Below are 25156 nucleotides of genomic sequence, written 5' to 3'. Positions count from 1 at the left end.
GCTTGGAGCTCTTCCCAAGGGCCGCCAGGGAAGTCGCTGAGCCTAGCCAGGACGAGGTGGCGTTTGGCATCTCTCAACCCTCTGGCCTGAGTACTGACTAGGGGAATAAAAGCGTTGACCGCGCAAAGAACGCGACAAGCGGGGTGGGGGTGCCTTTTGCCGGCATTAGACAATGTCAGCACCTGCTTTCAGGAATCTCTTCTGCAGCATGGCAGTTGTATCTGACCATCCACTCTGCATCCATACAAAATTTAATGCCAGTCCCTGCATGCTGGCGGTGGTGGGCACGCCTGGGCATACTGGGAGGAGCCCTCCCCTGCCTGGGAGATGAATGGGCTGAGGTGTGCTGGTTAACTGGTAAGCTCAATTATGGGCAGGTTGGCAGCAGGCCGGCTGCATCTGCCCCTGTCTTCAGCATTCCTATTAGACAAGGGGGAGGGGGCAGGACTCAAGTGTGAGGAGGGGGCACTGGCTCCTCCTAGGATTAGGTTTGAGCTACAGGGGGATTCCCACCTCCAAGGTCTCCTTCAGTAGTCCCTATTGGAGGCCTAGTGCCCACCACCACCACCACCACCAGGCATCCTCCTCGGCTCTCCCACGCTCCCCACCACCAGCTCTGGGATCCTCACATTACCTGAGGGGGAGGCATTTGTGGCTCTGGGCTCCAGTCTCCATTCTCACAGGCAAGGGATATGTGTACAGCTTGTAAGGCTGGGGTGCCTAGATGGGCTAGTGAGTAGGAGGCATTTGAGGACATATAGTGAGGGCCCACCATCAGGATTCTTCCTTTAGGTCAAACATTGCCTGCCTAGAGATTGGGGTGGGGGGTAGGGTACCAGGCTTTGTGGACACACCCCCCAGGGGTGTGTCCCTTAGACAAGGCAGAGGACAGCAGAATGTGGTAGTCTCTTGACCACTCTCTGATTCCTCCAACCCCTGTTGGGTCAATTCTTGGGCCCCCTTCTCCCTGGGCATCTGTCAGCTGGACCCAGAGGCCTCCCTTCCCCCCTCCTCTGCAGCCAGTATTGTCCTAGGGCTACCTTGGCACAGCAGGTTTCCTCCTTGGCAAACCTGCATGACTGCCCGGTCTGCCCTCCCTCAGGGCCAAGACACTTTTGCTGAATTGACACTGTGACGGGGCCAGAGCTTTAAGCAGCAGCCCCAGTGCCCCAGCGACTTCTCAGACCCCCTGCCAGAAGCTGGCAGCCAGGTAAGCCCTCCTTCTCCTCCCTGTCACCCTCAGGGCTGGAGCCAGAACTGGATGGCTCCCAGATCCTGATCATATGGTTCCAGAGACTGAGCCAGGCCTGGACATTGTCCCTTTGAGTGTGAGAAGACTGAGGTGGGGGTGAGGGGTGAGGAGAGGGAGGGCTGAGTATGGGTGTCAGGATGGGGGCAACATAGGCAGGGGCATAGTGAGGATGCCCAGAGCTGAGAGTCTTGGGAAAAGCACAGAACCACCTCTAGCTCCACATCTATGTTCCTGGCTGAGAGATTCCTGGAGGACATTTTTCCAAGAAAGGAGGGAGGCTGGTGTCTGGGCCCAGATCCCTGGATGGGCCTCTCTTACCCTGCTGTGGGGGATACCTTGGGTAAGTTGTCTCTGGCTTAGCCTGACTTGTACAAGAGCCCCCAGAGACAGGGTTGTCCCCACAGTAATGGGAACATCATTCTACCTTGCCAGCCTCCATGTGTACTTAACTGAAGGATACTGGCCCTTCTCCCTGGAGTTTTTCTGTTAAGCAGGATTTGTGGAGACCCTGTGAGATGGAGGGGGTACTTCAATGTTGGCCTCTCAGCCCCTAGGGCTAATGTAGAGTTGAGGGGATTAACCTGGGCCATTTGGAGCAACCCTACCACCCCTAGGAAGCCAGTGAGATGGAAGTTGGGGGCCCAGAGTCAGATAGGAAGGACATAGCCAGATCCTAGTCCCCGATGGAGCCTATGAAGCACCATGTGGGACCTACCAGGAGACAGGTATTGGTGATAGTCACAGCCCTTTACTACCTTTATGGTGACTCAGTTGAAGTGGTGGGGGACCAAGATCTGGGTGACCCAGCAGGTGGAGTGGAGGGCTGCAGCTGGGTCTGGAACTCGATGTGCCCTACCTTTTGACCCCTTCTCCACCCACCTGATGGGATAGTCCAAACCAAGAAGGAGGAAGGCCAATTGAGGCCTGATGTTACCTCAGCAAGTAGCCAGATGACATAGAACTTCCTGGAAGCTGTGACAAGGAAGATGCAAGAGTGGTTTTGGAACCTTCACTTGGAATAAGGAGGCATCTAGATACTCTATGGAGACAAAGTGTCCACTGAGCTTGCCCTGCAGGGGTGGGTTCTCAGTCTTCTGCAGGGCAAGGAATTGCCAAGGGGCTGGGGGACATAGCAGAACATGGGCTGGGGATGTTCAAGGTATAGGTTCAAGACCTGAATTCAAATCCCTTGAGCCATTGCCCTTTGTTTAGTGTGTAACCACAGACAAGGTAGGGAGTTGTATTAGTTTTCTGTGTCTGCCATAACATATTACCACCAACTTGGTTGCTTAAAACAACAAAAATGTATCCTTTCACTGTTGTGGAGTGTAGAAGCCTAAAGTCAGGCAGAACCAAGTTTCCACTAAAGGCCCTGGTGGAAAATCTTTCCTTACCTCTCCCAGCTTCTGATGGTCTCTGCCAATTTTTGTTATTCCTTGTGTAATGCATCACCCCAAATCACTCCAATCCCAGCCTCTATCATCACATGGCTGTCTCCCTGACTTCACATGGCCTTCTTCTAAGGACACTTGTTGCTGAATTTAGTAATACTACCCTAATCCAGTATTACCTCATTTTAGGTAATGACATCTGCAAAGACTGTTTTTTTTTTTTTTTTGTACCAGGGATTGAACCCAGGGGAGCTTAACTAGCTTAACTACTGAGCCACATCCCCCAGGCCTTTTTATGTTTTATTTTGAGAGAGAATCTTGCTAACTTGTCCATGCTGGCCTTCCTACCTCAGCCTCCCAAGTCTCTGGGGTAATAGTCGTGCACTACTGTGCCCGGCTGCAAAGATTATTTTTGTTTATTTATTTATTTTTAAAATTTGTTGGTTGTAGATGGACGCAAGACCTTTGTTTTATTTCTTTCTTTTTATGTGGTTCTGAGGATTGAACCCAATGCTTCACACATGCTAGGCAAGCACTCTACCACTGAGCCACAACCACAGCCCCAAAGATTATTTTTAAATAAGGTCATATTTGGGGGGCTGGGGATGTGGCTCAAGTGGTAGCACACTCGTCTGGCATGCGTGTGGTCCGGGTTTGATCCTCAGCACCACATACAAAGAAAGATGTTGTGTCCGCCGAAAACTAAAAAATAACTATTAAAAAATTCTCTCTCTTTAAAAAAAAAAAAAAAGATCACATTTTTGGGCCTGGGATTGTGGCTCAGTGGTAGAATGCTCGCCTAGCATGGGCAGGACCTGGGTTCGATCCTTAGCACCACATTAAAAAAAAAAAAAAAAGGCATTGTGTTGTATCCATCTATACCTAAAAAATAATTTTTTTAAAAAAATAAGGTCATATTTTGAGCTTCTAAGTAGACATGAACTTGGGTTGAGGGTGGTTGGAGCCACTATTCAATTCATTTACAGTAGTCTTTGCAACCTTCAGTTTCCCCAGCTGTAAAATGGAAAAAAATGAAATGTTCATTTGGCAGAGGTGTCATAGGATTAGAGAAGCAATGAAGAAAGAGCTGGAACACAGCAGAGCTGCATGTGTGAACTTTTTTACTAATAAATCTTCTACGGTGTGTGTATGTGTGTGCGAGTGCATAGGGTTTGAATCCAGGACTTTTGTACATGTTAGGCAAGCTACACCTATAGTCCCTCTTCTTCAACTTTATATGGAATCCACCCAGCTTCTCCCCAGCCATCCATTCAGTGTGTACTGCAGATACTCTAGAGACTAAAGGCAGACAAAGTAGGTGGCAGTAACAACTAATTTAAAGAGTGGTGGAGCTGGGATGGGGCAAAAGAGGGCTTCCAGAGGGCTAAGGTCAGAGTCTAAAGGAAGAGTGCCATTTCAGTAGCCTGCAAAAAGTCCTGGCGGGAGCACTGAGTGCAGAGGAATGGGCAGGCACCAGCAAGGCAAGAATTTATCTGCAGGGCAAAGGGGGCCTTTGAAGGGTTCTCCAATGGGGGAGGGACATGCTCAGATTTGCATGCTGAGCACTGGTGCTACCTTAGGGAAACAGCACCAGGGTTGCGACCTATGAATGAGAGTCACCAGGTGATTGTGGGGGAGCCGGGGGGGGGGGGCGTCTAGGGGGTCAGGAGTGACTGGGAGATGTATAGAGAGGAGCAACTGAAAGGGACCAGTGAGGATGCAGGAGCAACTTCAAGGCTAGACTCTGGCTCATGTGGCCAGTAGAGGTCTGGGGAAGGCAATTGTTTAGCTCAGGTTGGGGCATGTTGACTTGGGGCGTCTGAAACATCAGCCAGAGGGGCTCAGTCTTGGATCAGCATCCAAGAGGTGAGGGAGGCAGAGGAAGCGCCGTGGAAAAGGTGGGGAGCTCTGGAAGTCCTGGTGAGCCAAACAGGGTGTTTGTGGAAAGTGTTGGGCAGTTTGGGCATCAGTGAGGTCATGGGGAGTGGTTGGTGGACAGGCAGGCTTGGCCTGTGACCCAGAAGGCCATGAGACAGGAGGAGATTGGCTTTCCTGGAGACTGGGCCATGTGATGGGGTGGGGGTTGGGTCATGGACAAGACTCAGCCTTTCCTCCCCAGCCTTCTGGAGCTCTCAGACACCGCAGATAATTACCAGGTGATGTGATAAATGCCACCTGGAGAGAGTTCAATGTCCCTGGATGGCCAGGAAGGAGGCACTTTAGGTCTCTGTTCTGAGCAGCTCATCAGCCAGGGACAGACCTGGTGTTGGAGCTGGGCCAGCCTCTGTGAGGCTTTGGAGGTAGCACATACCTCTTACAGTCTGAGCCCAGCCTTCTCAGCCAATCTGCCCAGTGCTCTTCTACTTACTCCTTTCCTGAGGCCAGAAAGGGGAAGGGAGCCCAGACTTCTTGCAGTCTACAGAAGGCATTACAAAGAGACAGGCCACCGTGCACTCCTGTAATCCAGAAAGGGGAAGGGAGCCCAGATCACGTGCCATAGGTATCTGGGGTCAGGTTTGAACCTGGGAACTCTGGAGCCCACTCCCCTGTCGTCTTGCCTCTGTGTTTTGGAAGTTGGATTTGGTCTACCAGGCGCCAGGCTGGCACTGCTGCTGGATGCTTGCAGGCATTAACTAGCTGACAATTCTGGAGGCCCATGCACTTGGCTGAGCTCATCTCTGTCCTCACATCAAAGGTGGGTACTATAATAGGGAATGCTGCAAATGGTGCCTGGAGGTTTGGCTAAGTTCTCGGGGCACAAGAGTTCTACCATGCTACAGTTAGCGAGTGCTTACCTTCCCCCTGCCCCGCTGAGTATTGCCCTTTATTGAGCTAGAACCTTCCTTCCATCTCTTTAATGTTATCTGTCTGGCTCTGAGATGCTATGGTCAGGTAGCCATAGAGTTCATTGGCCTCTGCTTCTCTGCTTTGTGGCTTCAGATGGTAGATAGGATCTGAGGCCAGGCCCATCAGAAGCAGGCTGACTCTTGCAGTCTACAGAAGGCATTACAAAGAGACAGGCCACCGTGCACTCCTGTAATCCCAGCGGCTTAGGGGCTGAGGCAGGAGGATCGTGAGTTCAAAGCCAGCCTCAGCAAAAGTGAGGCACTAAGCAACTCAGTCAGAACCTGTCTCTAAATAAAATACAAAATAGAGCTGGGGATATGTTTTAGTGGTTGAATGCCCGAGCTCAATCCCTGGTACCTTAAAAGAGAGAGAGAGAGAGAGAGAGAGAGAGAGAGAGAGAGAGAGAGAGAGAGAGAGAGAGAGAGAGAGAGAAGAGAGAGAGAGAGAGACAAATTGGGGCTTGATGGTAGGAAGAATTGCTGTCTTTAGAGGTGGTGAGCTCCCCATTAGAACAGGTATAAGATTCTGTGATTCTTAAGCTATTAGGATATGTGAATTTAGAATCAGTTTTATTCCACCAGTTTACCAAGTGTAAACATAAAATATTCATGAGATCGTGTCCCAGCAGTTGTGGAGCATGGGCAGGGGCAGCTTGCATTTGGACCCACCTGCTTTGCTCACTTACAGTGAGGCTGTAGTTCAGTTATCATGGCCCTATCAGTTCTACCAGCCTTGGCCCCTGTGGTGGCCCACCTGGGGCTCAAGCCTTGCCCTGCACTTCCTGGCACTCAGGTGCAGTCAGCTTCCTGGACCTGACAGTGAGGTGGGGCATGGTGGAGGCTTCGATGAGATACCAGTTTCAGGAAGTGGTTTGCATAACTCTCCCATGTCGTGGGTCACCGTGTCCTGCTGTGGCTTTGGACAGGTCTCTCCCCCTCTTAGTCTTTGGTTTCCTGTGCTCACAGCATACTCCTCACCCTTCCTAAGTACCTTAGTTTTCTAGATACAAAGGTGGGACAACCCCAAAGTTGTTGGGACAGAAAGGTCCTTGGAAGCCACCGGGAGCCCATTTCTCTGCAGGGGAACTGAGTTGGCTACTGAGCCTCCCCCTGGACTGACTCTTTGGGCCTCTGTCTAGCCAAAGCCCTGGAAGTACTATGGGCAGCGGGTGCCAGTACAGAAGGAATGATTAGGAGATGAAAGGCATTGGGACAGTGGTTGAACTCTTCCCCCTCCCTGCCCCCAGGCCAGACGGGCACAGAAAGACTCCTCCAGGAACAAGGACACAGAGAGCCTAGCTCCACCAGATCCTGCTCAGTGTCCTATCAACACTCCCTTCTTCCCAAGGCCTCTGTCTTCTGCTTGACTTCCAGAGCTGGCTGAGGAGCTAATGGGAACCTACCAGAGTCTTAATGAGTGAACCAGGGTTAATGGGTTACCCAGCATGGTGACATATTCACCAGCCTCCCAGGGCTCTCAAAGTCCAGACTGGCCTGGCCTTCAAGGTGTAAGGCTCCACCACCTCTTTTTCCAGCCTTGACGCCTCAGGCCTCAGGAAAGGACCAAAGAGGTCAAGAGGGCCTCCTGAGCACTCCCTGCTTCTCTAGAAATCTCTAGATTTTGTCCTACAGGTTCAAGTGGGTCCTTTTGGTTCTTATTTTCTCCCTTACCCACCTTCTGCTCCGAGTGGGTTCCCAAGGACCCTGTTTTAGTGTCTGTCCCTCTCCCAGTGCCCTCGGCTCCTCCTCCTTGTCTGATAACACTATCTCATTTCCAGTAGGGATGGAGGTCCTTAGGAGAAGAATCTGGATGGGCCAGGATTAGATGGGGGAATAAATGAATGAGTGAATGAATGGGTTTAAGCCAGAGCTGTGCTAATAGTGGCAGTTCTGGCAGGCAACAGACCCTATGTGTGGACTTTTATCTGAGGGCCTAGAGGCTTGGGTTTGCCAGCTGTGGGGACACTCACCACATCTCACTCCATGGGCCAGAGCAGGTAAGGGCATGAGTGGAGGATCCCATCCTGTCCCTAGCCTCCTCCTTACTACTTTACTGCCCAGCACTGTCCATCAGTATGCCTGCCCATACCTCAGGAGGTTAGGGGATTAGGAGCCAGGTGATAATTCCAGGCTTTAAGGAGGCCCAGGCAGGAGGATCCCAAGTTCAAGGACAACCTCAGCAACTTAGTGAGACTCCCATTCAAAATAAAAAAATCAAAAGGACCGGGGATGTAGCTCAGTGGTAAAGCATCCCTGGGTTCAATCCCCAGTACCCCTCTACCCATACACAATAAACTCATACAAAAAAAGGGGGGCAGTTTAAGGGATTAGGAAAGACTCCCCTGGGTCATGTGACTACCTTTAGTCCAGGTGATCAGGATCCTTGGAGTGACAGCCCCTGTACTCTTCCTCTGTAACCCAGAGAGTCAAGGAGAGGGCATGGCATTTGGTGGGTCATCCTCTCCCCATGAGCTGTGGAGGGCAATTTAGTCTCCTTAGATCTTGTGGGGTCTTGGATGCTTATATCCCAACCACACCACCACTGGCTGCATTCTAGCTCTATATGTCCCCATTTTGATTGGGGGAAGCTCACCTCCTTCCAGGGACCCACTGGCCTGAGCTTCCTCTTACTGAAACCTAGCTTCATTCAGCCTCACTGAGGCCCTCTGGGCTCTGGGCTCTTATTGAGAGTCTGGGACTCCACCAGGCTCTGAGAGATCTGCAGCTGTCCCAGGTTACAAGGCCCCAACGATAAGATCAGGTACCAGCCCTCTTCCCACCTGGAATAGTTTCTGTACCTTTAAAGCCTCCTCCTACCCTAGATTGACAGGGGGAGGGAGGGGAGGAGCTGAGCCACAGCTGGGACTGGGGATGTAGCTTAGTGCTAGTGTGGGACTGAGAGTCAGGTGAGCTGGGCATGTGTCTGGCTATGTCCCAGTGCTGTGTGACCCCAAAGCACGGCTCACCCTCTCTGAGCTGCTGGACATTGTAGGTGGGGGAGTTCAGGGAACGTGTGGAGGCTTGGGTTCTAGCCCTCAGCTCTGCTGTATGCTGGTCATGCTCTAGAGGAGATTTCATGGGAGACTCGGTTTACGCACCTGGTCAACAGGAGTGAATTGCGCTTCTGGGTGAAGGTGGCCAGGCTGCTGTGGACGGTCCCTCTGGGAAATGTACAGGTAGGCAGAGCCCTGGGTTCTTTGTTTCGCTTGGTCTGGGCTGGGGGCTTCTGTTTCTTGTCTGATAAGTATGTTCCAGACAGCCTGCTCAGGCTTTCTGGCTTGCTTTTCTGCAAATGTCTGGTAGATGTCACCTGATTCCTTGGAAGATGGCCTTAAGGAATCTGGCTCCCAGAAGGTGGACCTGGAATTTAAGAGGGAGGGCTGCAGAGAGGAGAAAAAATCCCTAAGAGTTCTGACAGCTCCTGTGAGGGTGGTGAGCAGCTCTTGTGTGCAGCTGGAGCCCTGATGGAGGCTGGGAGGTGCTGTGTGCTGGGGCCATGCTTGCCCCACTCTGGGTTTTGGTTGTGGCTGAGAGTGGGGGTTGGGCAAGGCTCATTGTGCAACCAGCATTACCCAACACCTGGGGGCTCCTACCCACCTTTAGGTCATCCTAGGCACATATAGCTCTTTGAATAGGTTTTCAGCAGGTAGTGGCTATCAAGTCTTGGGATGAGTTTTGTTTTTCCAATTTTCAACCCTATTGGGCGGCAAGGAGGAAGATTCCAACTTTCCCAACAGCATCCTGACCAGGGGTGTAGCAGGGCCAAGGAAGCCACACAGGTCTGGTCTCATACCCAGGGGAGGTGACTCCTGCAGTGGGAGAGGGGATGGGTCTTGAGCCCACTTGCTGGGCCACGTGCCTCCCAGGGCCAGGTGACCTTGGGCAAATTGCTTCTGCCTAAGCTTCAGTTTCCTGTCTGTGAATGGGGTTAGGGCTGTGTCCTGTTTCACTCTTCTGGCTTTAGGATTGCATGACACCGCCTTTGAGCTGGGGATTAGCAGAGAAACTCCAGGTTGGCCATTCTGTCTGTTTTCTGTGCTCCCCTCTCTGCTACATCTTGGGAATCTGCTCTGTTCAGCCTAGATTCAGTGTGAGTGTGAGTGGTGCCCGTGTGTGTTAGAGTCAGCATCTCTAGGTAAGTGGAGCCTGCAGATTCCTGGGGACAAGGAACTCAACACCTTATATGCACAGCTGTCTGGAGAGGGGCATAAGGAACTATAGCCCAGAGATCTGCTGCTCTTGGTTGAGGGCCATGAGAGAATGGGGTGTATTGCCCAAGGCCTCTTGGGCTGGACCCACAGCTGCTGTGGTTGAGACTTCCTTGGTGAACTGGTCACAGACATGCAGCAACCTGGGGCAGGTATGGGATGGCAGGCTTACATTGCTGGGCTGTATGACCTTGGGTCAACTCTGGTTCTCTCTGGGCCTTGCTTTTCTAGGCTGATCTGATGGTTTGTGCCTGGGGTGTTAATGTTTCCTGGATTGGTGGTGGAACCGGTCTGGACCTTGGCACCTCTAGGCCATGTTCCAGGGACACTACTTTGGTATCAAGCAGCAGGGTGTGGTGAAGTCTCTTGGTTACAGGCTCTTGTCACCCCTATTTCACTGCTTCAGGAACCATCTCTGGGACACCCTGTCTGGCTCTGAGTTTGCGAACAGGGACAGGGCGAGCCAGTGGACACTGCCCTCTGGAGGAAATTGAATCTAAGAGAGGGGAGCCCCTTTTCCAGGTTCAGAGTACCTCCCACCTCCTGCCCAGGGCCCTCCCAGGGCTGCATGAACTTTAGTCACCTGGTGACAAGCCGAGTCACTGTGTCTTTTTGCTGCCATCCCACCATCCTTCGGGCCTGGCTGGACCTCTGACAGAGGATTGCCTGTTCTAGACCCTATTCAGAGATGTCTCCAACTACCTCCACCAGGATGCTAGTTGCCCCCAGCTGATCTCTTGCCCCCTCTGGGATGAGGTAAGGACATGGATCCTCAGTCCCTACTCCCTCTTTCCTGCCTCTGTGTCTTGGAGATGCCCACCCCCAGATCCTAATCCCCATCCAGAGGCCCCCTGAGGAGCTCTGCAGGGGTTGAAGGCGTGGCCCCACTGCTTGGGGGCAGCCATTCTGTCGCCAGAACTTTCCCAGGCAGACAAATTGGCTTTTTCCTCCCTGCGTGCGCGCACCCATGTCCAAAACTATCTTCTGAGGAAGAGGGGGGCTCTCTCCTGAGCCCTTGCTGCTGCCCTGGGTCTCAGGTAAACCTACCAGGGTTATAAGGAGGGGGGGTCTGGGTTTGAGGCCCAGTGCTGTATCTGACCCACTCTCTCGCCTCGGTTTCCCCTCCTGAGACTGATTTGGGTGAGAGCCAAGATTCTGGGCTTGAACATTTTTTCAGAGAGTCTTTGAGAAAACTTGGGGGTGGAGGGGTGGGAAATGGAAGCCTGGCTCCCCAGCAGGGTGTCTTCCGCTGAGCTGGGGACATCTGCCTGTAGGGGGTTGGGCCAGCCCTCCTGGACACAGTGTCCTGGAAGAAGGAAGAGGGCTCAGTACCACCTATTCCCCTCTCCAGGCTCCCTGAGACTTGCTGAGTGCCCTAACTTGGCCATTGGGTGCCCAGACAGATGGACAGGGAAGGCTGGAACATGTATGTCAGGGGATCACAGCTGGTCTACCCCAGGACCCTGAGGGCAGTCTCAGCTCACAGCCTCAAGCCCAGAAGAAATAAAGCCCAAGTTGCTCAGAGAGAACCAAGGCTGTGTGGGCTCAGGGATGGGGCTGCTGCTGCTGACCAGGTTCAGCCCCTGCCCTGCCCCCACCCCGCCCCCACCACCATGGGAATGTTCTTTATCTGCAATAGGTGATATTCTATTGCTAACCCTACTCCCAAAGCCCCTTGGAACTCCCAGCATGACTTTTTCATCAGGTTCCTGACTAGGGTCTAGGGTACCTGTGTGCCTAGCAGGCCATCAGCCCTGGTGAATGGTTAGCCTGTCTCTTGGACTGTGAGGCTTGGTTGGTTGGCACTTTGGACAGACTGAACTCTCTGGATGCTTTTTGCAGGATGAGTTGGTAGGAGGCATAGGGAGGAGGCTGGGTGGAGTTCAGGTCAGGAAGAGCTGTGCCTGGGTTCAGGCCATGCTGTGCCATGTGGAGAGAAAGGCGACTGTGACTCCTAAGGGTACATGGGGTAGGAATCTGCACGACTGCCTACTGGGGCCCCTGCTCAGGGGCTCAGTTTCCCCCCTTGCATGGAGGACTTGTAGGCTCTTTCCCATACCAGATGTGGGGGCACATGCTATTTGTTATGCCATCATTGCCCTTCCTGCCAAGCCTGGGAAGGGAGAGCCCTTTCATGCTAGTATCGGAATGCTTCCCTCAGGTGTGAGGAGGGAGCAGGAACTCCAACCTTAGGTTATCTCTGGACACTCTGTCTGGCTTTGAGTGCAGATACTCTGAATAGAGGCAGGGAGAAGCAGGATGGGGGGGGGCTCAGCCTGGGGCTCCCTGGAGGGGCTCCCTGGTAGATGCCACCCTCTGGAGGGAAAGTCTGAAAGAGGGGAACCCTCTGCCTCTGTCACCGCACCACTTCCTTCTGGTTGGCGTCACACGCCTCGCTTGCTGCCAAAGTCACAGGGACTCAGACTGTTGCTGTCCTTCCCAGTATAGCCTAGAAGGAAATCCATAGGGGAAGTGTGTAGCCAGCAGGAGGCCCACCAATGTCCCCTGTGCCATGTACTCCTCTTGGGGACATCCCTCAGGGCAACCATGATAATAATTATAGTCAGCAATTACTTAGCACTTCCTTCATTCTAATCTACTTAATTTACAACACCACCCCTGGCAAGTAAGGCCAGCATTGGACAGAGAAATGACTTGCCCAACCCCTGCAGCAGGTGAGTGGCCAGTCTAAACACAGAGGGGGACAGTGCCATTTGTCCCTTGGCCCCATTTGTCACGCTACATTCTCACCACCTAATACTAGGCTTGGGCCCTGTTCCCTCCTTACCCTGCAAACTCTCTGGGCTGCGCCTGGGAGAATTCATGCAGACCTCAGCTGGAGTCAGAGAACTAGCCTGAGGTGGAACCCTGCCCGGAAAGGGCAGGGCCTGTTTCAGGTCCGCCCTGGTGATTTTCAGGAGCTAGAGGAGACTGCCTGGTTGAGGAGTCTCTAGAGAAGATTCTGTGACCATAGGCTCCTGTAGAGCGGGAGTGACACCCCAGTTATTTCTCCAGCCGTTTTTAGTCAAACCCTCCCATATTTGGAGGCCACCTCCCCAGACAAGGCTTGGGGCTCCCACCCTCTGTTGGACGGTAAGTCCTGACCCTGTGGTGGTTGGTCTGCTGATTTCAGGAGGAAACTGGGATGTCCTCTTGGAAGGCACAATGGATACTGAGCCCTGTGCTCTGTGGTTAGCCATTTGGGGGACCCATGGGTAGTATCAGGTCTGAGTTAGGATGGGGGACACAGAGGAAATGAAGCCAGGCCTATCTTTCTTGGAACTCCCCCTTAGGCAGTGGAGACTCAGCAGCTGTAAGGAGGTAGACAGAGCATGTGAGGTCTGAAGGCGTCCATATTGGAGATGAGGTCTTCACTTGAATGAGCCCTGAAGATGACCAGGCAGGACTTGGGAGGACAGAGATGGCATCCAGAGCTCCTGGCAGAGGGAATGGTCTGGTCAAAGGTCTGGGGGCTGGACAGCCTGCTCATATTCTTGGAGGCTGGAAGGAGATACAAAGTTGTTTCTGAAGCTTGACTTTAGACTGTGCCCTGTGGAGGAGGAGTCTGGAAGTGTCCAGGGCTGGGCCTGACCCTGCTCTTCCCCCTACCTACCCTGTATGGCAGAGCCATGAAGAAGCGGTTCGTGGTGCTGGGCCTGTTTGTCGTGGTTCTGGTACTTGTCATCATTGGTGTCTGCCTCTGGCTGCCCTCCAGTTCCAGGCAGCCCCAACATGTGTACTCCAGGGCAGCTGTGGCGACGGATGCTAAGCGCTGCTCAGAGATTGGGAGGTGAGCAGGACCATCTGACCTGGAGCAGGGCATGGGGTGGTGTGGGCACACACAGAAGACACCCATACAGGTGAACCTGGGAGAGACCCTTGCCCTTCCAGGACTCAGTTTCCCCATCTATAATCAGGCTGCCTGAATGAGGAGCTGCCTGTCCTTTTTTGGATCCTCTCAGTAGCCTCTGGTCAGGGGAGAAGGAGACAGGGACCACGAAAGCAGGGTGTTGGTCCCCCTGGGTTCCCTCTTGGAGTGAGTCCCTTTTCTCAGTTCTAAGAGGATCTATCTTTATGGATGAACCCTGCCATTCTATTCGATTTTAGATTCCTAGCTCACATTAGATACAAAGATAAATTCCAGTTTAAAGACTTGAACTAAAAAAAATGTTATTAATAAAAAATAACGGTTTTCTTTTCTTTTCAAGTAAGTAATGCACATTTGTTTGCTTGGAAAGGAGGAAACTATAAGTCTTTAAAATTTCTATGCATGTGGTGGCATAGAATGTAATCCCAGCTACTCAGGATGCTGAGGCAGGAGGATTGCCAGCCTTGGCAATTTAGGGACACCCTATCTCAAAATAAAAAAGGATTGGGATTGTAGCTCAGTGACTTGGATTCAATCCCAGAACCAAACCAAAAGCAAATAAAGAACTCCTATGAACTCCTCTTCCATTTTTCGTTGAGTAGGGTGACCAGGTGAAGATGGGCAGGAGGGTGGCGGAGTAAGCACAGGGGCTAGGGAGCCCTGGGTATATCTCACCCTCCTACATGCTGCTGGCAGGGATGTTCTACAGGAAGGAGGCTCAGCAGTGGATGCAGCCATTGCGAGTCTGCTGTGTGTGGGGCTCATGAATGCTCATAGTATGGGCATCGGGGGTGGCCTGTTCTTCACCATCTATAACAGCACTACACGTGAGTACCTGGGATGGGGGGGGGAGTGAGTGGCAGGAGTTGTCCATCTCGGGGTGGACTTGGGATGGGAGTTGCATAGCTGAGTGGTCCCTGGGTTCCCTCTTGGAGAGGGATTGGGGTTGGTCTGGCCTGCCTACCAGCTTCTCTTTTCAGGAAAAGCTGAGATCATCAATGCCCGTGAGGTGGCCCCGAGGCTGGCCTATGCCAGCATGTTCAACAACTCCAAGCAGTCTGAGGAAGGTAAGCTGTCTCGTGGGCTTAGGGTGTGGGTATAGAGCCAGGATGGGCCACTGGGAAGTTGCCTCACCTACATGAGCATGCCCTTGTTCAGGGCCTGGGGATAGCTCTGGCACCTCTCCCATCCTTTCCTGGCCCCATGACACCCTCTCATAATGACTGGTTAAATGATCATCATGACGTAGGGGAAGGACAGGTTCTTCTGTTATTTCTGCTCAGGCCCTATAGGGCCAGGTCGTGGTTATATGTGGAAAAAATCATCACAATTTGTGCTCTACTGGTGGGTTCCACATCCAGGGATTCAACCAACTGTGGATGATGGAAAATATTTGAAAAAAAGAATTGGGTCTGTACTGAACATGTTTTGACCTTTTCTCCTTGTCATTATTCCCTAAACAATACAGTATAACAACTATTTACATAGCATTTACATTTCATTAAGTACTATAATCAAGAGATTATTTAAATTATACAGGAAGATATACGTAGATTATATGCAAATACAACATCATTTTATATAAGGAACTTGAGCATTCATGGATTTTGGTATCCTTGGGGGGGTCCTAGAACTAATCCCCCATGGATACCAAGAGCCGATTTCATTATTATAACAGCTCACATATTCAGGGTTCACTTAGGCCAGTACGCTGCTCAATGATTTTCGCTGATGAGCCCCTTGTCTCGTCCCTGTATAATTGGGAATGGGGTGAGGATGCTGGATCAATTATTGTTTATAGGTAGGAATGCTGAGACCCAGAGAGGTCATATAAACTACTGAGATCACACAGCTGGGAGATTTAACCCAAGCTGTCTAATCCTGTGTTTTTAATAGGCATTCCATTCATTTCATGCGTTCATTTATTAATTTGTGGGGATATGGGGCAGAATCTCTCTTTTCTAACTCCGCCATAAGTGGAGAGGAAACTCCCAAACTCCACAGGTAGTTAAGAAGAAGCCCGTGCCCACCCCCAGGGGCATCATTCAAAGAAGGTAGAATGGATTGTGACATAAGAAATTGGATTTAAAAAGCCAATCCAAAAAAAAAAAAAAAAAAAACAAAAAACAAAGGGTAAATGTTTTCTCTGATATGTGGAAGCTAACCCACAATAAGGTGGGTGGGGAGGGGGAAAAATAGAGGTTCAGAGGATTAGACAAAGAGAAATGAAAGGAAGGGAGATGGGAGAGGAATCGGAAAGACAGTGGAAAGAATCTGACATAATTTTCCAAAGTCCATATGTGAATATACCACAGTGAATCCTACAAATGTATACATCCATAAGACTGGGGCCCTAATCAGAATAAGATATATTCCATGCTTGTATAATTATATAAAATGGACTCTACTGTCATGTATAACTAAAAATAACGGATTTAAAAAAAAGAAGAAGAAGTTGGAAGGGTGAAAGAGTGAGGTACCCTGACCACAGCAAGGTCTGATGCCTCAGGGGAGTCCTATATGATATTCTTTGAGCAGCCTCTTTGGATTTCTCTATGGCATGGGTAGTCTTTGATTTTTAAAATTTTCACTATATTTTTATTTCACTAGAAGAAACTCAGAATGTGTAGAAATGACATTACTCGGCATATGGGAATGCTTGAATCTTATAGATTTAGTATCTTGCAGATACTTAAAATTCACTTACTTAACAGGGATTCCTTGAGCCCCTCTTACAGTGTCAGGCAGTGTCCCAAAGCTGGGGTAAAACACAAAGACAAAAAAATGCACTATAGCCTGGGAAGACTGAGTGATCCAGGTGGAAGGAGAAGGTGTAGAGCCCTGTAGGGAGCCAGGGAGGCTGCCAAGAGACCCAGGAGGAGGAGGAGGACAGGGATCCAAGAGAATGGCCTAGGTTGTGTGGGACTTCACAGGTCACTGTAAAGCCCCTCTCTTTTGTCTAAGTAATCGGGGAGGCCCTTGAGTATCTGTGTGCAGGAAAACAGATCTGGCTAATGGTTAATGGGACTGCTTGACTGCTGTATAAGGAGAAGGAAGCCAGCAGGGACCTGTCAGGAAGTCATCTCAATAATCCAGGGAGGCTGGAGGATGGTTGGTCATGGGTGGTGCTAAATACTCCTGGAAGATGAGGGTCTGTGATTTGCTGACAGTTTGAGTGCAATGTACACGCAGGGAGTCCTGGATGACCCCAGTGTCTTTGGTCTGCACCTGGATGGACAGGGTGGCCCTCACAGAGACAAGCAGGGCTGTTGGGGAGTAGATTTGAGTAGATGCTCAGCAGCTCCGTGTGTTAAATTTGAGATACCGGTTTTGAATGGGCAGGTGGATACTTGGGACTGACAATCAGGGGAGCAGTACAAGCCAGAGGAGGGTAAATTTGGGAGTTGTCAAAACAAGTGGAACCTGAAGCCCATCATCCAGAGAGAGAGGAGAGGTGGCAGGAGACAGGGCAACAGACAAGGGGACCAGGGGAGCCAGGAAGGTCTGATACAGGGGTGGCTGGGGAGGAAAGAGTGATGATCCCAAGTAAGAGTGATATGCTGGGTCTGGCAGCATGAGGGCCACCTGTGAGCTTGGCAAGCAGGGTGACATAAAAACCCTGATTGGCCTGAGGTCAAGAGAAGACTTTCTTTTTAAAGGTGGGAAGAAGTGTATGCTGGGTGTCAGATCTTCTGAGACATGTCATTTCTAGATCATAGCAACCTGGCTCTCAGAGACTTTGGGGCAAGAGAAGCATCTCTAGAGCTGCAGCTGCCAAGCCTGGGCATAACCTAAAGGACTTCCATCACCTCAGCGGTAAAATTTGGGGGGTGCCTGGAAGTGAGCAGGAGGCCATAGCTGTGCCTTTCTGGGCAAAGCTGTCAGTGACTGGATTTGGGCATAGCACGTAGGTAGGCATTGGGCTTGTGGGGAATGAAGCTCAGGAGTCTGTTTCTAATTGACTCGTGGGTTCCTTGAAGGTCATAACTGGAAGGCAAGGCCCCTTAGAGTTAGATGGGGAAACTGAGGCCCAGAGAAGGGACTAGGCAGAGATTAGGTCTCAGGAGAGGAGAAAAAAAAGGAAAGAGAGCCCTTTTCTTGGGACTAAATCAGCCTTGAGGGTTACCTGGGCTTGAGCTGAGTGCAAGTAATACCTGATTTTACTTTGGCACGTTCTAGTGGATCCCAGGAATCTTAAGGAACAAGAAGTCTTGTGGCTGGGGGGAGTTTGGACTGAGAGATAGGAAGGGGTCTGGCTTCTCCCCAGTTTCACTGAGCAACTATAAGCCTGGCACAGGATTTTAGACATGGAGACACTGTGGAGACAGACATCTAATGTTGGGACAGCAAAACACGCCACATATGCTACCAGCTCCCTATCCTGTGCCCTGCAGGACTCCATGGGCAGGACTCCATCCCTATTTGATCTGTACTCTTCTTTGTAGATTCCAGATATGATCCTAAATATCCCTTTCCTTGGGCTGAGGGTATAACTCAATGCTAGAGCACTTGCCTAGCATGTGTGAGGCTCTGGGTTTGATACTTGATACCTAGCAACACACACACATCACCTTCCCTTCTAAACCTCGCTAGCTCTATCTGTAAAATGGGTTGGGGAAGGTACTTGGGATGCTGCCTTTCAGAGATCCCAGGGTCCTCTCCTTGGGGGTCACTAACCATGTCTCTCTCTCTCTCTCTCTCTTTCTTCTCAGGAGGGCTGTCAGTGGCTGTTCCTGGTGAGATCAGGGGCTATGAGCTGGCACACCAACGGCATGGTCGGCTGCCCTGGGATCGCCTCTTTCAGCCCAGCATCCAACTGGCCCGCTATGGCTTCCCTGTGGGCAAGGGCTTGGCAGCAGCCCTGGAGAAAAAACGGGATATCATTGAGCAGACTCCTGCTCTGTGGTATGTCTGCAGGTTTGGGCCTGCCTGGGGCAGAGGCAGGGCAGGCGGGGCCCAAGGATCCTGCAGACTGGGAGGGGCTGATGGAGCTGTGCTCTGCTCTAAGGACTTGTGACTAGGAGGGGGGCATGAGGGCTGAGAAGATGCAAACCCTTCCCACTGGGTGTGGGGACACATTCCAGTCTTGGTTTGAGGACCCTAGTGAAAGCTATGGTTGACCATATGACCTGAATGGTGTGGGATGCTAGGAGCTCAGAGCACCAGGGCCAGCTACCTGCCCACCTGTGGACAAGTGCTGCTCATTCTTGGTTCTCCTTTCCCTGAGAACAAAGAGAACCAGGCAGGTGGAGGAGTGGGTCTAGCTGAATCTGCCTCACTTGAGTTCCCCCTGCTCCAGCAAGATTTTCTGCCGGGATGGGAAAGTACTTCGGGAGGGAGAGAAAGTGACCATGCCACAGTTGGCCGACACGTACCAGACACTGGCCCGAGAAGGTGCCCAAGCTTTCTATAATGGGAGCCTCACAGCCCAGATCGTGAAGGACATCCGGGCGGTTGGTAAGTAGGCAACCTTGGAGGCCTGAGTGGAGAACCCCGCAATAGGAACCTTGACCTGAGTCCCACATCCTGAGGCTTCCTCAAGGCACCAGATTCTCAGGGAGTTCTTGGCAGGGTAGGGTCAGCAACAGCCAATGTAGGTCCACAGTTCTTTGGTCAGAGAGACCATGCAGACAGAAGAGAAAGCCCTTCATGGGCTTGATGCAGGTGTAGGCAGGAACTGGGGATACACAAGAGGATCCAGGAGGACTTCTTGTAAGAGGTGGCAGCTGACCTGCAGATGGCTTTGTCAGGCAGAAAGAGGAAGGGATTCCTGCAAAGGGCATAGTATGCGCTAAGTCCTAGAGAGAGGCAATTTTGATTCACCAGGAAAGGTCATAAGGGCTAAGGGTAGGCTTGTGAGAGAAGTGTTGGAGGGATTTTGTGTGACAGGCTGTGAGGGCTCAGTTATGGCCTTTTTCATGTTACTTTTTTCTGTTTCGTGGAGGAGATTGATTAACATGTTGACCTTTACTACTAATGCCAGAAATTAGGCTGTAAATACTCTCTTTGGAGCCAGTTCCCTGTAGAATTAGGAGCCTCCATCTACCCATTCATCAAGGGAGGAGAGGTCCAACATGGGGAATGTTGGGAACAGACATTCTCCATTTGGAAAAGACCCTTTGTAGAAATGGGTGAAGGTGGGCCAGGAGGCCAGTGAGTCGTGCAGATTGAGGGCAATGGGTCTAGACTGGATGTGGGTGGGTGGTGAGTACCATTATGAAGAATAGAGGACCTGGGCCCTTAAAGAATGGACAGGACTCCTAGCTTGATGGTACTGTGGCTCCTCCCCCCACCATGGTACAACTCTATCCTGACCAATGGTGCCACCCAATACCCCCATATGCAGCCCTGCTCCCCCATCCCCACTTCGGTGCAGCCCCATCCCTGTGTCTACCCCTTTGCAGGGGGTATTATGACAGTTGAGGACTTGAACAACTACCATGCGGAACTGATTGAGTACCCGCTGAACATCAGCCTTGGGAACTCAATATTGTATACGCCTAGTGCCCCGCTCAGTGGGCCTGTGCTGATTCTCATCCTCAACATCCTCAAAGGTAAGCAGTCCTACCACAGCTTCGCTAAAGGGCTCCACAACACTGCCTCTCCCTCCCTGAACTCCATCCCTGCTGCATCCTCTGCCAAGGCCTCCCTAGCCTGCTACTAAGTGCATGGCTCACCCTCTCCTGCAGGAGACAGTGTGGGGTGACCAGGGCTATCCATGATGGGCAAAGCTCCAGGGCTGGAGGAGGAGGGAAGAAAGGAATTCGGGGAAGGGGAGCCTCGCCCAGAGGGTTCAGCTGGTAAATCTAAGTGATCATCTGTGACTTTGTAGATCTTGAGCCTCTGGCTGGATGTGTGAGGCCCAGGCTGGGCAGTAGGGCGGGGAGCTTGCCTTATAACAGCTTTCTGAAGTGGCCACTGATGTTGACTATTTAGTGTTCCCTTAGTAGAGTTGGGAAACGTGGCTTAGGGAGACATTAATCCTTTGAACATCTCCGTGCCTCTGGGGCCTACCAACGTGCACCTGGCTCTGACCAACTAGGGTATAACCTCTCTCGGGCAAGTGTGGAGACCCCCGAACAGAAGAGCCTGACATACCACCGCATTGTGGAGGCCTTCCGGTTTGCCTATGCCAAGAGGACCCTGCTTGGAGACCCCAAGTTTGTTGATATGACTAAGGTAAGGGGCTGGCCTATAATGGGCAGGGTCTTGCCATAGAGGAATCAGGTGATCTCCCTGGGGCACCCCAGCCTTGTGCATGTTTTCTGAATCCACTCCTCCCACAGACTTTGATTGTGGGCCTATTGTGTCCGGGGATTGGTTATTCCAAGTCCGGGGATTGGTTATTCCAAGCCCCGTAATTTCTGCTCCATGGAGTACATCGTATGGGGAGGGCTGGGAAATAGACTTGACAAGTTAGCAGCCCCTCTCTAGCTAAACTCTAACTCAAGGGCTTTTGCACATGCTGTGCCCTAGGCTTGGAAGATTCTGGAGTGGTCAATGTTGAGGTAAGGAACATAAGGGGATGTTGTAGCCATCAGGAATAAGAAGATGTGCAAGAGAGGTCAGGAACTAATGTAATGCTTTTCTGATCTCCATGCCAGGCTTGACCTCACCTGGCCCCCTCATTTGCCAGATGCTTCCATTCCATGCTGGGCCTCTCCTGGAATCCCTGTCATGACCCTTCCTGCCAAAGGCCCTCACGTTCCTCCTTACCCCTGCATTTGGGCTGGCCTTGCAGATCCCCTCACACTGACCAGGAAGGGACTCAGTTTTCTCTGGTGTCTTCTCTTTTCCAGTGAACATTCTGTACTACACACCCTGCAATTGCCACTGTCACCATAGCCATTGACCTGGCATCTTATCTCTCTGAGAGGACAGAAGTCACCCTGTTCTTCCTCCCTCTGCCTTCCCTCCTGCTGGCCCTTCTGTCGGGCCCATCTTCTCCTCCTTCATTTTAATTTATTTTTTAATATGTTTATTTTATGATTCTGGGGATTGAACCCAGGGCTTTGCATGTGGTAGGCAAGCACTATACAATGGACACACACCATGGAGCCATATCCCCAGTCTGTCTCCTCTCCCTTTAGGCCCTGTCCTTCCCCGTTCCACTCCTACACTCCTAGATCTCCAGATTTCGCCTCATTTTCTTCTTTGGCTTTTCATGGCAGCATCTCACATAGTTCACCTCTTTCTTTTACTTTTCAAATTCACACCTATACAATGAAAAAAAAAAAAAAACGGAATTGGGAGTCAGTGGTAACATGTGTGAGGCTCTGGGTTCAATCCCCAGTACCACCACAAAACCAAAACAAACAAACAAAAAAACCCAGATGTGACTGTACACCTGTTTTCTTTCCCTTGATCCCCCAGATGTAGATATTCTGCTCTCTTTCTGTCTTCTCTCATCCCCTGCCCCCCACTCTCCATACCCATGTTTTTGAGTGATTAAACATGGATGGCCTATGTCATACTTTAGATTATCTCCTAAGAGTGAGGATTTATACATACTGTGGCAGCCAGAAACCTAACATGGAAGCCACGTAACCTATTAGCAGCCCATGTCACAACTTCCCTGAGGGTCTCAATTGCACATGAATTGATGGTTCAAATTCCATCAATTCATGTGCAATTTGGCCATGATGTCTCTCCAGTCTCTCAACCTACAAGTGACCCCCTTGATTGGTTTGTTCATAAAGCCTAGGGCAATTATCTCAAAGTATATCCCACATCCCAAATTTGTCTGTTTCCACAGGAGTAGATTTGGGCTGAACATCCTTCCCTTGCATTGGTCAATTAATGCACAAGGGTTACCCAAACCCTCTTGAGGCATTTTTCTTGCTCCGCTTCCAGGGACCTTTCCTCTCTGCTTCCCCCTCAATTTCCTCTTCTCTGTCTACCTTTAATCCTGCTTTGGGGACGTTGGCCAGGCTTTCATGGCTTTGAACAGCTTCCTGGTGCCAACATTATGTTTATCTCTCAGTCTGACCTTGCCCATGAACTCTACATACCCATGCTCATGGGTCCACCCACCTGAGTCATGCTCTTCAGTGTTTTGATGGACATGTGTCCAAACTCAAGCCCTGATTGTCCCAGACCTGTCCCTTCTGCAGTGTTTATCTCCCCAGTTAATGGCCACTCTGGGCCAAAGACCTCAAGGTCATCCTCTTCTTTCTCATGGTGGGGTGGGGAGTGAGTCACCATATCTCTCTCCTAGTTATTTACAGACTCTCCTTATCTCCCACATGGCCCCCCAGCAAGCTCACTCCTCTGGCCCAATCTTGAGTGACTCAGACCAAAAAGCCACTCTATTCTTTTTGAACCTATGAGGCCCTGTGGAATGGGCCTCAGCCTGTATCTTTAACCTCTTCACCCCTCATGCCACTTACTCTCTGCCTATCACTTGCCTCAGGGACTTTGCCTCATTCTGGGCTCTGTTCAGATGTCATTCCCTTTAAGCAGCCCTCTCTGACCACTCTTTCCATACCTCACCCTTATCCATCCCTCTTATCTGGCTTCTCATTTCTAGCACTTTCCACGCCTGCTATTGTTTTTGAACTGCAGGGACCTTTGTTATCTGTTCCTTGCTGATTCCTCAGCTCTGGGCATATAGTACACTCCATAAATGCTTGCTTTAATGATGGAATGTGGCAAGAATCTGGAGTCTTGGGGGACTGACAGGCAGTCAGACATCCAGAATTGTTGTTATGCAACAAAGACAGGCTAGAGAGTCAATGAGACGGGTCACGTGGGATGCTAGGCCTATTGCCTGGGCCCTGGGGAGCCCCAGAGATTTTAGGGTGCAGATTACTTAGGTTAGACCTGTGCTTGGGCTTCCTAAGATCTGCTAGGACAACCCTATGTCCTGCACCCTGCCCTCCCTTCCCACTCTCTCAGGTCAGCTCTGGGTCTCTGACAGGTGATCCAAAACATGACCTCTGAGTTCTTCGCTAACCAGCTCCGAGCCCGAATCTCTGATGACACCACTCATCCAGCCTCCTACTATGAACCTGAATTCTACACTCCTGATGATGGAGGCACTGCTCACCTGTCTGTGGTTTCAGAGGACGGCAGTGCTGTGTCTGCCACTAGCACCATCAACCTCTAGTAGGGGCTGTGGGGCTATAAGGAGGGGCAGAGCTGGGGGTGGGGATTGAGCCAGGGGCTGCCTGTATATCCCATAACTGGGGCTCCCACTTTTATATAGGGAAATAGAGACCCCACCTGGTGGTATGCCCTAGCTGGGCCTCATAGGAAGCAAGCCTGGGCTGGGGTGGGTGGACAGGAACCTGGCAGGGCTTGGCCAGGCTGGGCATAGCTCTCTGACCTGGCCCATTGGCAGCTTTGGCTCCAAGGTCCTTTCTCCAGTTAGCGGCATCCTGTTCAACAATGAGATGGATGACTTCAGTTCCCCCAACTTCATCAACCAGTTTGGGGTGCTTCCCTCACCAGCCAACTTCATCAAGCCAGGTACAGCAAGGAGATCCTGAGGCAGGGGATTTAGGTTGGGAGAGAGTTGGTATCCCGGACACCAGCTGACCACTATATCTGTCCCCTCCTGTGGGCCACAGGGAAGCAGCCACTCTCATCTATGTGTCCGTCGATCATCGTGGGTCAGGATGGCAAGGTCCAGATGGTGGTGGGAGCCTCTGGGGGCACACAGATTACCACATCCACTGCATTGGTATGTGCTACCTACTCACCCTCCCTAACCCTGTGCCTGGACCAAGCTCACACTTTACCAATTCGCTCACCCCCAGGCCATCATCCACAGCCTCTGGTTTGGCTATGATGTGAAGCGGGCCGTGGAGGAGCCCCGATTGCACAATCAGCTTCTGCCCAACACCACAACGCTGGAGAAAGACTTTGATCAGGTGGGCTGGGGGTTGGGGAAACTGAGTCACTGTGTGGGATCACAGGGCATTCTGGGCTGGAGGCCTGCATCTTCTGAGTGGACAGTGGTGGGTGTCCTCTGCCCAGGGCAGATGGTCCTCACACCTGGTACCTGAGTCGTCCTGAGCCCTTATGTAATGAGAGCTAAGCCACCCATTCTAACAAGACCTCATGGGCTGAGGTATCCCCCCACAACTTGCTCTTCTTGGTCACTTGGCTGGAAATGGCACCATCTGGCCCTGTGAGGCCCATGACCACACAGGAGTGGTTCAGATTACATCTGGGACCCTGATGATGTCTCCCTTTCCCCTCTTCTCTGCAGGCGGTGGTTGCAGGGTTGAAAACCCGGCACCACCAAACTGAAGTCACTTCCACCTTCATCGCGGTGGTCCAGGCCATTGTCCGCACAACCAGTGGCTGGGCAGCTGCTTCAGACTCCAGAAAAGGCGGGGAGCCAGCCGGCTACTGAGTGCTTGAGGTGGGCAAGACTGACCAGCAACCCAGGAACAAGATATTCACCAGAGCCAAGAGTGGGACTTTGGGGGGACGTACTCTCCCTAGGAGTGACAGAGCAATGTAATAAATGGGGGCTCTGTGCCAGGTTGTGGGCAGGCAGCCTTGCTGGCCGGGCTCTCCACTGCCTGGGTCTCGGTGTCTTTTGTGTGAAAATGGAGCCATCTAGCTGGAGGAGAATGAAC

General features: G+C 51.4%; 1 protein-coding gene across 1 annotated transcript; it reads left to right on the top strand.

Moving 5' to 3' along the window:
• Nucleotides 1-8354: 8354 nt before the first annotated feature.
• On the top strand, nt 8355-25104 carry Ggt1 (gamma-glutamyltransferase 1). The gene is made up of 13 exons (XM_040289329.2): nt 8355-8665; nt 13323-13487; nt 14262-14392; nt 14546-14632; nt 18278-18470; nt 18865-19022; nt 19970-20119; nt 20608-20744; nt 23485-23672; nt 23908-24035; nt 24137-24249; nt 24326-24439; nt 24781-25104. The coding sequence occupies exons 1-13, from the start codon at nt 8658-8660 to the stop codon at nt 24925-24927; spliced, it is 1719 nt and encodes a 572-aa protein (XP_040145263.2). The 5' UTR covers nt 8355-8657; the 3' UTR covers nt 24928-25104.
• Nucleotides 25105-25156: the final 52 nt, after the last annotated feature.

The sequence above is a fragment of the Ictidomys tridecemlineatus genome, chromosome 2 (genome assembly GCF_052094955.1).
Source record: "Ictidomys tridecemlineatus isolate mIctTri1 chromosome 2, mIctTri1.hap1, whole genome shotgun sequence".
Lineage (NCBI taxonomy): Eukaryota > Metazoa > Chordata > Mammalia > Rodentia > Sciuridae > Ictidomys > Ictidomys tridecemlineatus.
The sequence above is the reverse complement of the archived record's forward strand: the minus strand, read 5'-3'. Positions and strand labels throughout refer to the sequence as shown.